At 38.9% G+C, this 14,774-nt stretch overlaps 1 protein-coding gene across 3 annotated transcripts in view; it reads right to left on the bottom strand.

Moving 5' to 3' along the window:
• lyst (lysosomal trafficking regulator) overlaps positions 1 to 14,774 on the bottom strand; it is a 54,079-nt gene that overhangs the window by 6,234 nt on the left and 33,071 nt on the right. For all 3 annotated transcript variants that reach the window (XM_088421599.1, XM_088421600.1, XM_088421601.1), the window contains exons 24-42: positions 14,455 to 14,635; positions 13,179 to 13,348; positions 12,854 to 13,084; positions 12,539 to 12,705; positions 10,591 to 10,743; positions 9,776 to 9,967; positions 8,471 to 8,682; positions 8,176 to 8,385; positions 6,090 to 6,266; positions 5,919 to 5,995; positions 5,638 to 5,826; positions 4,784 to 4,929; positions 4,607 to 4,703; positions 4,391 to 4,452; positions 4,207 to 4,262; positions 3,536 to 3,688; positions 2,143 to 2,387; positions 446 to 512; positions 198 to 354 (exon numbers count right to left, since the gene is read on the bottom strand). In XM_088421599.1, coding sequence (XP_088277725.1) covers positions 198 to 354; positions 446 to 512; positions 2,143 to 2,387; positions 3,536 to 3,688; positions 4,207 to 4,262; positions 4,391 to 4,452; positions 4,607 to 4,703; positions 4,784 to 4,929; positions 5,638 to 5,826; positions 5,919 to 5,995; positions 6,090 to 6,266; positions 8,176 to 8,385; positions 8,471 to 8,682; positions 9,776 to 9,967; positions 10,591 to 10,743; positions 12,539 to 12,705; positions 12,854 to 13,084; positions 13,179 to 13,348; positions 14,455 to 14,635 — 2,942 coding nt within the window. The remainder of the gene's footprint in view (positions 1 to 197; positions 355 to 445; positions 513 to 2,142; positions 2,388 to 3,535; positions 3,689 to 4,206; positions 4,263 to 4,390; positions 4,453 to 4,606; positions 4,704 to 4,783; positions 4,930 to 5,637; positions 5,827 to 5,918; positions 5,996 to 6,089; positions 6,267 to 8,175; positions 8,386 to 8,470; positions 8,683 to 9,775; positions 9,968 to 10,590; positions 10,744 to 12,538; positions 12,706 to 12,853; positions 13,085 to 13,178; positions 13,349 to 14,454; positions 14,636 to 14,774) is intronic.

Here is a 14,774-nt window from a genome sequence, read left to right as displayed (position 1 = left end):
GGACAAATATAAAAGACAAAATAACCTTTCATGCCTGTGGTAGCGCACAGTTGGATGCAAGCGCTAAAAGCACCGCTGGTGAAATTCCAATAATAAACTGCGATTAAAGAGCCAAGAACACTTACGGGGCTTGTTTTAACTACACACGGTATAAAAGACCGAAATCCATGGCGACAAGACTAAAAGCAGTTACTCACCCTGGTATGCTAGAAACATCTTGGTGAAAGGTGGCATTCGGACCAAGAAGTGCAGCACAGTGCCGCTGTTGGAGTAGTGGGAGCCGTAGTGGTAAGGCTGAACGGGAGGCATGGGGTCATCCTCCCGGATTCCCTTCCTGTACTCCTCTTCCAAATACTAAACAAAGAAAACACACACAAAGTCATATACACACACACATGGATTTTTTTTTTCCTTTGCAAAACTTTGGGCAACAGCAAGGTCTTACTCTGAAATTGTCCACATAGCGATCTTCTTTCTCTTTTGATTGGACGGCGATTGGCTTGCTCAAATTCCTGAATGGCAGCAACAAAGCACAAAGCACACAGAAAAGTATTTGCTTACATTGCGAATGGGCATGTAGCGGTCAGAAATGAGACACACGAAAATGCAAACTAACAGTGAGAAGAGTCATGTCATCAAATCTTAACAGACTAATTTCAAAACACTGGATATGGCCATCTTGAAAAAAGGCTTCAAATGGGATGTCTCAAAACTAGAAGTCACCTGTGATCTGAATGCTTCCTTTTCACAGTCATTACTGCTTCTTAAATTCTTATTTTTATGTCTTGTTTTTCCACCTAATCTAAAAAAGTTGGTCAACATCACCAAGAAAAGCAATTCCCTTTTCCAGGAATACTGCACTGAATTCTAAACAACAATAAAAGCAGAACAAGCTCAGGAGAGGTTTCTAAATACTCCACGACTACACGCAGGAAATCATAAACTAAACAAGAACAAAGTACGACTAGAATGTTGTTACTATATATTCATTTATTCATAAAGTTTAATCTTAGAGCTATTGAATTCAGCATGTCTTCTTTTATGAAAAATGTTAAACGTCTTGTGTTTTGAATAATATTTTTCAGTTTAACCTTTACAAAAAATCGAGAGATAACAAGAAAGAACACACTGAAGACGTTTTTAAATTAAAAACAAAAAACTCATTTTTTTCATTCTTACCATATATAAAAAGGATTATACAAGGGCATAAATAAATACGTAAATATTAAAATAAATAAATAACCTCTGTAATGCTATTTCAATCCACCCCCAAAATTGTATTACTGTAAGTATAGCAATTTGCTAAATCTTTTTACTTATATTAAGTGATTTTTTTAACATAGTCCATGCATGTAAAAACTCTCAAATCAAGTATTAAAGTATACTTTACACAATCAAGATTTGTAGGGCCGAACTCGAGCTCCAAAAAGCGGGTTTAAAAAGCTAAACTGGACAATATGTCTTCTTACTGCACACAGTAGTATATTGTTTGTAGTTTCAACAAAAAATATTTGGAAAATAAACCTTTTTTTGTCATGGTTTAAAAATCCTTGCAATGCTTAAAATTGACAGATATGCACAGGTAAAAAAACATCAGTAATTCTAAGGTATTCAAGAACTGGCCAGACCTAAAGTGAAACTTTAGCCAGGTCAAACAAAAACAAGTTGAAACAAATAATAATGGATGCAAGAATTTACTGTAATTAACTTACTATATTGTAATTCAGTCACTTTACAGTAACAGGTAAATAATACTGCATATACGAAACTGATTCTGCAGCAAACATTCCTATAAGTCTATTAAATGAAAACGGTGCAAATTAAAGGCACAATGCTGCCACTCAAAGCATTCATACAACATATAATTGGTGGAACTGTTCCATGAAATCACTAATTACTTGGCAAATTATGACTTGATGGAAAATGGCAAATATCGCCCATCACAAATAAGCCGATCAGATCAGTGAAAAGACTCATTTCAATGTACTTTCTGTAAATGTTTACTCAAAAGACACTGACATTTTACAGGAGGTCTATAGTTTTTTTTGGAGTAACAGTTAAGGTGCTGTTAAATTGAAATAAACAGTTAAAACACCGGTACATTTCGGTCCTAGCCAAAGTACAAGCAAAGATGGCACTGACCTGTAGATGGTGGGGTCCTGCAGATCAAGCGTTTCACTGGTGTAGTCTCGCAAGATGAAAGGGAACACGGGGTACTGCATGAGGTCGTTAAAGGAGCGGCCGGCGTGCTTGTTAAGATGAGTGAGATATTCAAAGTTGGAGATCTGCCCCGAGCCCCACAGCTGCGTGAGTGCCGTGATATTGCCGTGCTCCAGCAGGTTGGGCAAATCCGAAGTGAGGATGTTGTGGTACACATCGTCACGGAACTTTGGGGAAGGAAAACCCAAAGAGCAAAGTAATATCATACAAAACTAATACTTTATGTTTGGTAAAATGCTTGTCTTTTAGTAGGAGTGAACAGACTTTGGTTGAAATTTAAATCAACTTTCAGCAAGTAAGAACTTGACTTTTTGACTAAATTTATACAGGTTATAGCTTATTCTGAATCTGAAAAAAATAGCTGAAAGTGCATCAAAGTGCCTGAATAAAAAAAAATGTCAATTCTTATTCAAGCTAGAAACATTTTTGAACAACTAAACACAACTAAATGAATAAATAACAAGAAATATGAATTGATCTGGAACAACACCAATTTCTTAAAAAAATCTTTACCTGAAAAAAACGGTATAAAATGTGTATTTTTAAAACATTAATTATTAATTTGATTTAGAAAAAAAACTGTTGACGGCAATTGAAAAAATTTAGAATTCCCACCGACTTTGACAATGAGAGCACCACTGCACCACCTGGTGCCATAGATATGTAATTACACTACAGAGCGGAAAAGTAAAAAACACCGTCACATCGTGCCCCACTCTATTTCAGAGGGAATTAATTGAATTAACGCAACATGCCTGTCTTTGAGGTCCGACAAAAAGCTGCGGTACCTTGAGAAAACCCAGACGAGCAAATCCTGCATTTTAAAACGCTGAGACAGACAAGCTAACCACCGGTCCGCCATGCTGCCCACTAATAAAACATTCAGTTCCTTTAGGACCAAAGTCTGACACGCTGGATGCAAGACCAATTTTACCCCTGAGTGGTTTAATCACTTTCTCAATTAAACTATCCACCAATGGAGAAAGCACTTTCCAGGATATGTAAATAGCCTAATAATGAAGCTGGTCGTGTACTTGCACAGCCGGTTTTGTGGTGGTTTTGCAATTATAAAATTTATCTTTTTAAAAGTCAAAATATAAAACCGAGGCTTAAATTCAGCAGTCAATGAGGATACCAGGACTCTTTGGAATTATTTCTTTGTACTAAAGCTTTTATTTTGATTTATTATTATTATTATTTTTTTTTAACTTTCTTTACTCTCCAATTAGCAAAATTGATGGAAGGATGTTTTCTAATCACGTTTGTTCGTGTAGTTTATGCTATGACAAAATGAAACTAATTACCAGCTTTTTACCTTGTTGTTATCGAAGGCTAAGAGCAGCGTTCGACCGTTGGTGAGAAATATTTCCACAGCGTTGTCTCGCAGCTGCCACCATCGCTTGTGTACCTCTTTGATCTCCTCATACGTCCAAGAGAAAGATGGCGCCTCTGTCTCACCGTGTAGGCTCTGTTCAATAGAGTACTGGGAAAGTTACTTTCAAAGCTCTGTTGAAAGTATTGTTTTTTTTCTTCCAATATTACTTTCTATGAACCTCAATGCGTCCAGATCTTTTCTGACAGTTCTACACAAAGCATGGCCTTTAACTCTAATACATTTTTGGCCATGAGCAAGACAGGAGGTTACTGAAAAAAAAAAAAAAAAACATCTGTCAGATGTGTGTGTGTGTGGGTATGTATTTATGTTATATATATATGGTTGCACCACAAGTTTGAAAAACATTTCTCAAAGTTATTAAGATGTGTTTGCAGACTGAGTGTAGGGAATATGAGTGTAAGTGAGTGTAAGAATTTTAAAATGCTAGCGTTACCAACAGCATGTGTAAAACATTACCATGTTGGTATGAATTTTGTAAGCCGTCATTTTGTTTCTTTTGAACTACCAACTCCTAAAACAGCTCTTTAAACACACATTGGCGCTGCCATCTGCGAACGGCTGCATAGGCAATGGCAGCCCCAAGGCCTTACCTGGCGGTCGTGAGCATCCGTGGCGTTGTCCTCGACAAAGTACATTCCAGACTTCCCTGTGAGACAGCATAATGCCAGTGAGATTGATGAGGAAGAATGCCAAACGGTGACAAACTCCCCGGTGCCTTAGCAGAGACCACACGCATTCTTGAGCGCACATTCATCTCTGAACACTTTGTTTTACCTAGAAGCAGCTCCCCTGCTGTTTCTCTGGATGGAGCCACACTCATGCACCGCCTGGTAAACCTAGTAGTAATACAAAGAAATGTTTTATCAACAGAGTATCTGGCAAAAAAAAATCAACAGTGCGGTGTCTCAAAGTAAAACAGCTTGATTACATATGTAATTGTCCTCCTCCGCTCATCCTCGCTAAGATCAGAGGAAGGGAAGCATACTGTACCTGATGGGTTCACTAGTGGCTTTGTCTTTTACAGTGGAGGAGAAAGACGAGTGTGTCTTATCCTCAAACAGGAACGGCAGTGGCGGCTTCACTGCGTCTAAGCAAGTCAAGTGGGTCAGAAGGAGATCCCTGATACACTTAGAGGAAACTCAGTTGGAAAGTATTTGAAGTTTTCACCTTCAGGTTTCCGTCTGTCTTTGAGCAAGTATTTGTTTGGGATGGTGAGGTAGCATCTTTGCAGTCGCCGCCGTTCGCGATTCGGCCCTTCAGTTGGGTCCAACTGCCAGGAGGTAGGGTAGGAATTCTGATCATACCAAACCGCACTGCAACACAACACATTATTGACATTAATACACAGTATGAGGTGTATCCAAAAGGTTCCAGGACTGGGGTCACACAGTGACAGGACCAGTCAAAAGTTTGAAAAGGGTCTCAAACAAATTTAGAGGTCAGGAAATTTCCTCTTGATAAGACGAAGCTATGAACTCAAAGTCATTCAAGGTCACTAGATGGGTCGATTTGACCCAAATTCCTGACTTTGTTCCTACTGTATCTCAAAACAAACCAATGTTTGAGCTTGTCTTGTACACAATGAACCATTTTTGGAGATGTTTTGAAAACAATCCAGAATGTTAGGTCAAATTGACCCAAATATTGGGTCGGTCCTATTTTAACACAACTGTTTTTAGGGTGTAAAGGTAACTGAGAAAACAACAAAATATGCACAGGGACAAAGATGTCTACTTCCATCAATATATCTTTTGAATGTTTTGAATGAGGGTTAGGCTGCCATGATTTTTTACTCCTATGTACTGAAAGTACTGTACCAAAAATTGTATCTCACATTTTGTTTTTGGGGGTGTAAATGTGTAGCTGACGCACTATGAAAAAAAACAAAAACAAAAAAAATAAAACCTTCACTTTTTCAGGACGACCGTTTTTTTTGGTTGCTATAGGAACCTTCTTTTCTAGCCACCTGCTATAAATTGAATTGCACAAGTTCCCAGTAAGAGATGTGCTTCTGTGCCCACCGATCATGCGTGAGCTGTTGCACCAACTCCTGCCAGTGCCTGCTGGCACTCAGGTCTGTTTTGTAGAGGCTTCGAATGTGCTGGATGACTTTCTTTCTCTCCATGCCCTGCCGCAGAGACACATTCTGCGTGATGTCAGCCGCGATCTTTGAAATGTCTTTGGACTTTCCGTCCAGCCTCTGGATAAGACTGCAGAGAAGAGAAAATAACCCATGCTTATCTTATTAGAAGACAGGAAAGGAGTCACTGCTGTCCAAATATTCTATTTGCAATCTACTCACTTTTTTTGAGTGTTGGTCATTTTCTTTTCCCATGCTACCTTGCTTGTATTCTCCTCTGCTACATATTTGGATTTTTCCTGTGAAAAGAAAATTAGGAGTAAACAGCTTGTATTCTACACTTTTGCTTATTAAGACAAGGCAAGCCTGCATGGCTGCGACTGAAAGGCTTGCCTCTTTAATGGCCTTGAGCAGGTCCTGCTTGTGTGGAGCGTTGGGTGGGATGCAGCGATGACCACAAAGCTTGAGCGATGTCATGAAGACACCCACAGCATTCTGCTCGTCTTTGGTGAGGCTGTCCTTGTGGTCGTGTAGCATTTCATAAAGGTAGAGTGATAACTTGGGTCCATGCTATGAGAGACAGATCATTTGCATATAAGTTTGAAGAGACACAAGAGACTTGCAGATGACTGCTAAGTCAGCAATACAGGGCGGTTGATAAGGAGCATGCAAATCAGACTTCAAAAATTTTACTCCCCCCACCCCCAAGTATTTAAAGATAAGTTGTTCAAGAGATTCAAACTGTAGCAATGATAAAGGCCTTTATTAACTGTAAAGGCATAGTTCTAAAGTTAGATTTTCCCCAAAACAAAATCAACTACAAATACTCCTCCTCAGAAGATCCATAATAGAGAGCATAGGTGTCGAATTACAGTCCTCGAGGGCCGGTATCCTGAAAGTTTTTCGGTTTTCTCTCCCAAACACACCTGACACAGCAGCTTGAAAATGGAGAGGGTTCAAAAACATGCAGGATACCAGTCCTCGAGGACTAGAGTTTGACACCTATGATATAGCGCTAACAGAACATAAACCGAAATGTGGTGGCTTTTTAACCAACTTTGCAGAAATGTAATAAAACTTTGTGATAATTAATTTAAGTGCCGTTGACGACAACAGATGGCAAAGATCCATTTTATTGGGCTAGCAGTGAATGGACTAATTATCTACATACAGGTATTTTTGAGTCGTATTGTACTGAAAAGATTGACTCTTTCCTGTCACAGCAGCTTTCTACTTTTCCTCTCGATCACCAGAGCTACCACAAATGTGTTAAAAAAAAAGGGAGATAATACGCAGTCAAAGTACCTAATCCTTTAGATGCTTACATCTTACATGATGTCACAGATGATGATAGTTTGAACTCCAATAGAACATTAAATGTTTCAGGTCAACTCCAAATTGAAACATTTAAAATGCCTTCAGACTTTGAATAGTTCACTTGAGACATCAAGTACATTAAGAAGCTAAATGTGTTTTATAACACAACTTTCTTAAGTCTCAGTGTTTAGATGACACTACTGTACATACACCCTGCACATTGTAATTCGATTAAAAGCACATGCTGTATGAAAAGCTATACCATTATGAAGAACCCTATGTTATAATGACTGCAGTTTGTATCGATGTACAAATGCACTGCATTATTTATTAATTCAAGAAATATTCTGCCCCCCTAATTTAGCTAAATAAGGTAACCATTACCCAAATGAATTAATAATGTTTGTCAAGACTATAACGGATCTTGTATTGGATCTTCCGTCCATCTAAATTTTATAGTGGTCTGGAGCCTATCCCAGCTGCAAGCCCATCGCGGGATAAATAAATATACTGTAGACAACCATTTACAAAGACATCCACACCAATGGAGAACTTAGAGTCTTCAATGCACAAGCACTTTTTTGAAAAGTGGAAGGTAAACGGAGTGCCCCAAACCTCAAAAGTGTGAGGTAGACGTGTTAAACGCAAGTATAAAATGCTGCCATTTATACCAGGGCTGTCAAACGTACGACCAGTAAACTGGATCCAGGTTGCAAGGAGGTTTAATTCGGCCCGGAAAATGATTTTGTGGAGCATAAAAAATAAAAACTAGGGCAGAACCCAAACTGCTGTCTTTAATCAATAGACAGAAATGGTCAAAACAAATGTAACATTATTTAGTACTGTATAGACAGTATTTTCATTCATTTACATGTGAGGGAGTAATATGTGTTTGTGAATTAATTTGGAGTTTGCATACATAGTTTTATACTGAGTTGTACTTGAAGAAATGTGGAACATATAATCGATACAAAATGTATTTAAGTTATATATTGTACCATGATTTTACCAGTCTAGCAGTCTAGCCCAATGCAAGGTGCAGTATACAGTACATAATCTGGGTGTAGTGAATGACTAGAATGAATCCAAACACGATGTTTTATGACACAGCGATAGTAAAATAAAAGACAAAAAAAAAACAAAAAAAAACTGTTGCACATACCTCTAAACCAGGACTGAGGCTCTCCTTTAAGATGTCTAAATGCCTCGGATCAAAAACAAATTCTAGCGCTTCCTTCCTTTCGGATAAGGGCCGAGCAGGACTTAATGTGTGGACCAACAGGCGACCAATTTGAACCCGGAACGTATCGCGGCAGGACCATAGGATCCTTCGCCATTGCTGATGTGGCGCTCCTCCTCGACCAGTACTGCCCTGTGAATCCATGTGCAGCTATTACAATTAATCCATTATAGCTACAAAGTGATCACAACCACAACAAAAGTGTTTTTCAGCTCACCAGGCTGATTTTGATCCCGTCCATCATGAGTTTGAGAATGTCTTTCTGCAAACTCTTTTTGCTGGCAGGTGGCAGTGTGAAGGGCGTAGGTGAATGTGGTGCAGAGGCAGTACTGCCCTCTTCATGTGAATGGTCTCCCAGATCTGGTGTGTAAAGCTGCTGGTCTGGGGAGTCAGGGATGTTCAGCAGGTCAAACAAATCCTGACTGATATCTAAAATGGAAAAAAGTGGATTAGACAAAAAGTGCCACTATTATATTAAAAGTAAGAGATTGAAATACTTTTACAGCATCCTAGAGATGTGGCAAACACCTGTGAATCTTTAATCCCTTTTAAGAGTCCATTCATACATTCATTCATATAATTTCCACCCCAATGTTTGGCTGTGGAGGCTCAAAAAAATGGCTGTTGAATTAAGTAATGAATGAATTAATTAGTGAATTATGTACTAAACAAACTTAAACGTGCATTAGGTAGGACTAAGAGTACTAAGCTAATCGGTTACTTTTTTTAAGTACTAAAATAATTGATTACTTTAGGCTACTAAAGCATTGTACTAATGTAGTCAAATACTTTAGGAACTTAGAACCAAAAGTCATTGACTAATGTATTGAGTAATTAATTACTTCAGTATTTAAATTCATTTCGTATGAGTCATTTTCAGACAGCCCTTTATTTAACACTTAAAACAAAAACAAAAAAGATCGAAAAAGGTATAAATATTATGTAACTTGGATCGAGTGTCTGGATTCGATTAAATGTAAAACTACTTGAGATTGAATGAGTCAAATAAGGGGTGGCCAAGCCCGGTCCTAATCCAAGCTTTTTTTTTTTTTTTTCCACTCAAACAACACACCTGATTTACATCAGGGTCGAGATCAGGATTCTGCAAATGTTGCTGAAGACATGATCATTTGAATAAGGTGTGTCTGATGAGGGGAAATATTGACAACAGGCTGGATTGTGACTCAAGGATCGGACTTGGTCACTCACCCCTGAGTTAAATGATAGACTTCATTTAATGAAAAAATTTGGGTGTGCTATAAACATTTTTCACATTTTTCCAATTAAGCATAAATTCCCGTTCAACATCTTCAAAACACATTTTATTAAAGGTTTTCTGTTTTCCTTTTTGGGCATAGAACAATATTGAACTGTAAAAACAGGTAACTGTAGCAAACTAAATAACAAAAAAAATCAAGCACTTTACGGTCCTTGAAATTACAACACTTCCATTTCAGCATATCACTAAAACCTGCAGGAAAGCATGTACAGTAATGTTTATTAAAAACATGTTTCATTCTACCGTGGTAAATGAGTCTGTTGACAGCAAGGACCACAAGCCTCTGCAGCCGCTGCACAAACTCAGTCTCACTAGCACGAATGGGGTTCTCCTGGCTCATCCTTCTCTGCATCATCTGGTTGAGCTCATCACTGGCTACGGAGCGCATCCGCATCAGCAAGGAGTCTGTCTGGGCTAGAGAGAAGCGTCGCCGACCTGCAGGTATGACGCGAGCATGTGAAAGAGTGCACCGGAGAAAAGTGCAAATCTGAGACGGGTAAAACAAATGTGCACTGCACACAAGATTCAGCAATCAAAATACCATCTGTGCAGAATGCTTCACATCGATTAAGTAAAGCATTCGTTTTCAGAGTCATGCACACAAAAGCAAAGCTCCAGTAACGGATAAAGGCACTGGACAGATTAAAACCCCAAGTGAGTTGCAGAGGAAAGAGATTGAGCTCACTGCAACATTTTGAAACATGTCCCAAGCCTGGCACAATGTTCTCTGCTGTGGACCGGAGTCCCAGCTACCTGCGTCACAGTGGAGCATGTAGGACGGAGCCCCAGTGGGGGAGGGGAGGGGGGAGTCCTGGGACAGGAAACTGAAGGGAGAGGGTAAGGGAATCTGGCCGTAGGAGCAGTAGTGCTGCCTGGGGATGCGAGGGATAATGGAGTCTTTCAAGGATATGGAACCTTTAAATTGGGATGAGGGGAGGATTGTTGAACAGCAAAGAGATGTTGTTGAAAAAAATAGTTTTACCTAGACGTGGATTAAGAGCAATACAACAAAACTGGAAGACAACTGTACTACTGTGGCGCCAGTCCGACACACTCACCTGCAAAGCTCTTTCGTTTCTGATAAAAGGTGTGATGCGGCGAGCTCGGCGCATTGTGGGAGCTGCTCAGCTTTTGAGGTGCCTGATTGGCTGTCGTCTTTATGAATTCAATAGCAGACTGAAGGACACGAAACTGCAAAGCAACTGCCATCTCTAGACCAAAAAAAAAAAAAAAAAGCAGTACAGTACTGTGATACACACTTGGCAATGTGAGCAATACTTATACAATTTTAAGTCAACATAAAAAGTACAATGTTTTTGAAAAGCCTCAGGACCCATAGATTAATTAATCAATTAGGTCAGTGGTACATTTAACAAGTAGCATCCATGCAAAATTATGTAAAATAAATATTAAATTATATATTTCAGGAAAATATACAGTTAGTTCATAAAAATAAGTTTACAGGCTATTCAATTTTACTATGCCAAAAAAACCACCTCCATATCAGAATGATTCAACCAAAATTGTCATAAGTCACCTAACATTACATCTCAATCACACAAAACTTTTTGATTTCAAACGATTTATTTTTGAGATTCGATTTTAACTATGATCCCAAACAAGGACGCTTTATGTTGATCATGTTTATGTGCACATATCTTACTTATAATTAAGTTAATTATTCTCTAATTTTTTTTATTTCCAAACCCTTCCAAAGAGATCACTGTGTAAATGCAGTACACTTGTTTGCCTGCATCCCTCCATCCCACGCATAATTTTTGCCATTTCAAATCAACGTTAATCCATCTGATGCAAACTTTTTTTTTCTAAGGGTTTTGCTAAACAATTGTTCCACATAAGGAATTTGCAGCTTGCAATGGGAGCCTCTTCTCGATGTGACTCATACGTTTTGGCGGGCAATCGCGTTCTAGCGTTGAGTTCCTGGCTTGTTGGCTTGTGTACTGCTGTAAATTACTGAAGCTACAGCTATGTTTATGCTACTTTCACGGGGCATTTTGATATCGTTCAAGGTAGGACGTAAGCAGTCTCTAAAGAGGCGGTCTCCAGAGGGGGACGCTCATTGACATAAAATGACAGAATGCACATTGTACCATTAATAAATACACATAGTAGTTGAACGATTGATTGGAGATAAACTACTATCAATCGATAGCTAGCTTCAAAGAGTATTGGCCTGAAATAACAAACTCAGCTATTTTGTTAGTATCAGTGACAAGTCAAGTAATACACAATCAAGTAACAATGAGCCAGAAAATAAAAAGTGAAAACGAAACGCTTCGGAAGATTGAGAACAAACATTGATATGTTGAAGCCAAGCAGACTTGCCTACCAACATGGACAGTTATATCAGTGGTTGCGATATGAAAACGATGATGTCGGAGGGTACATGTAAGTCCATTCTATTATTTTAATAAATTTACGGTGACATTATTTCATATCTGTTGTTGGTTTTTGCTCACATCTTAGAAATACAGTTTGAATCTTAAATGTTGCCCTTTTTTACTGCGCAATATTTTGGTCTCCAAACATTTCTGTTGGGACCAATTGTTTTTTAGTAGAGTCCTGGGGACCCAACACTTTCCAGAGGTAAAATGAGCACTGTAAATGAGTTCCAAAGTGTGTTTTTTACTAGCAAAAACCACTTTGCACTGGTTAGTGGATATTAAGGAGTGGATATTATGTAGCTACATTATATCCATGACTACTCACTGTCACTCTGTGGCTACCCCACCATGTAGGGGAAATGTTTTACAATTGTTTTTTCTTTCCCATCTTTACTTAGACAAGAGGGAAAAACATAAGCGACCAAAATAAATAGAATAAGTCGTGGAAATGCAAACTATTACAAATGGAGCAATGTTGCTCCACTCTGTATAGTTGTAATCCCTATTCTGTTGTGCAGCAGAGCGTGACGGCTTGATGCAATGTGGAATGTACACTGAACACTGATGACTGTGTTTTGCATTTCAAGAATCCGGCTCTTACCCTGCGTTCGCCGCATCTTGCTCGTCTGCATGTAGCCGAGCAAGGTAATGAGGTCTTCAATGATGCGGAAATACTGGGACCCCGAAGAACTGCATGAGTGGATGGTTACGGCTACCAACAGCTGCTGGATGTCACACACCAGGAGCTTGTAATCATTCAGGGGAATGCTGCAGGAAAAATATCAATCATATGATACAGACAGAACAGACAGAGAATATACTATCAACTTAAATTATGGCTCATAAGATTAAGAACAATGCCTATTAATCAATGAGTGGCTTTCAAAGGTGAAATTCATTGTTTTAGCATGCGTACCAAGTTTCCATGCCATTGAGTGTGGAGAGGGTGTTAAAGAGCACATAGAGCAACCCGTGATCAAGCAGGATGTCTGCCAGCTTGGGGCAGGCGTTGAGGAGTTGCAGTAGCATGCAGAGGACGTTGTGCACCAACGTGTTCTCACACAAGGAGTTCTCAATAAGACCCAACACTGGGATGATGCAACGCTTTGTGAAAGGTGAAATTGTTTCCATTTCCTCCAGATCCAGACTAGACAGTCGTAGAGTAAAAATGCATTAGTTTAAACAGCAGATGATTTATAATGTATGACATTAGCACATTAAATACTCAGAGATAAGCATACTCTTCCTCCAGGCCCACTGGCCGTCCAAACAGCATCTCAAGGAAGCACTCGATGAGCCCCTGGCTGCCCTGGTGGATGTACAGCTGGTTGGCTAGCAAGGAGAAACCGTGATTCTTCAGGAATTTCTCCTTCTGCTCTTTATTGGCTCTGCCAAAGTATGCGTCCAGAAGCTAGGAAAGAGACAATGAAAAATGATCTGAATTCAACACTTTAAATGTCATGACAGCAACGTTTCATTTATTGGTTACAACGTTTTACGTAGAAAATGTTGAGGTGGCGAAAATGTGCGTTTGGGAGCACACAGCCGGACAATCATTCAATCATCATGACTTCAGCCTCAGAGATAGAAGAGCCCACCTTGGAATTTTCACACTGCTTCTTCAATTATTCAGAACATTTTTCATAACTAGTCGCATTTAAAATAATAATAACTAATTTTTTTATAGCTTGTAACAAATATTTACTCGAGTAAAATCTCGGAATTCATGTCAAATCAAATAATTATTTTGTTTTAAAGGATGCTTTAATAGCTTTCTTTATTGCTTTACAATTATTTTTCAGTAAAATACAACTGTTGAACAAAACTAACGTGATGCATGGCTATAGGCCTTTTTTCCCATCTTGTTTAAAAAAAATAAAATAAAAAAAATAAAACTTTTCAGTCTGTTTTTTACCCATCAAAATCACACTCGACCAGTGTTTGCCAGTCCCCGTAGAGGTAACTGGAGCAGGGATTTTTGCTCTCACATCATCCACCAAAGATCAACAACTAAAAGTAATTTATTCATTTCCAATGCGCCATCAAGCAAATAAAGTAAAACATACGCAAATATCCATCTTTGTCTGTACCAGTGACTCTACTCTAAGTTTGGGTGAAAGGTTAGCAAAGCCATGACGTCAATTGAACCAGGTTAACCAAATTAATTTGTTTAACGTCTTTTAAAATTTGTATTGATCTCCTAGGTTGATGCTTTAACATTAGTAATGCAATTTTTTGGAGTAAAAGTAAAACAGATGACGTTACACGATCTTGTGGAGATCCTAGGTTAAAATACACATCAAGATACTACTACAAATGTAGTTCCAAAATGTAATAAATCAGACATGTATTGCACGACACTCTTTTCTTCAAATGCTATTTGCTGGTTGTAATTGGCTATAAAAAAATTCAGTTTTACACAATTATTTAGACTGAAATAAGGTTAGAACCACTGAACAAATACAAAGAAACTAGAACTGTGGCCAAGTAAACGATGGGTAGATAAAGAAGGCTGACCTTCATGACCCCTTGCTGGATGAGGGGTGATGAGTGGTTGACCAAGACAATTAGAGCCTCAGGCTGGATTAATTTGTCCATCACTTCCTCAAGCATGAGGTCCGGCAGCAGTAGCAAGACGCCCCTCAGAAGGTCATAGAGGCCACAGCAGATGAGCACGAGGCAATCCTCCGTACTGGACCTGCACACAGATCTTGTGGATCACCACTCAAGTATTATCTAAATAAAGGCCTCCGATTCTTAGGCGCAAGTGTTTACAGACGAGCCACTGCTGCTCCAAGTCCAATGAATTTGCTTTGTTATACACAAAATGCACTTCT

Source organism: Hippichthys cyanospilos, chromosome 8 (assembly GCF_059441005.1).
Source record: "Hippichthys cyanospilos isolate Australia breed blue-spotted pipefish chromosome 8, RoL_Hcya_1.0, whole genome shotgun sequence".
Classification (NCBI taxonomy): Eukaryota; Metazoa; Chordata; class Actinopteri; order Syngnathiformes; family Syngnathidae; genus Hippichthys; species Hippichthys cyanospilos.
The sequence above is the reverse complement of the archived record's forward strand: the minus strand, read 5'-3'. Positions and strand labels throughout refer to the sequence as shown.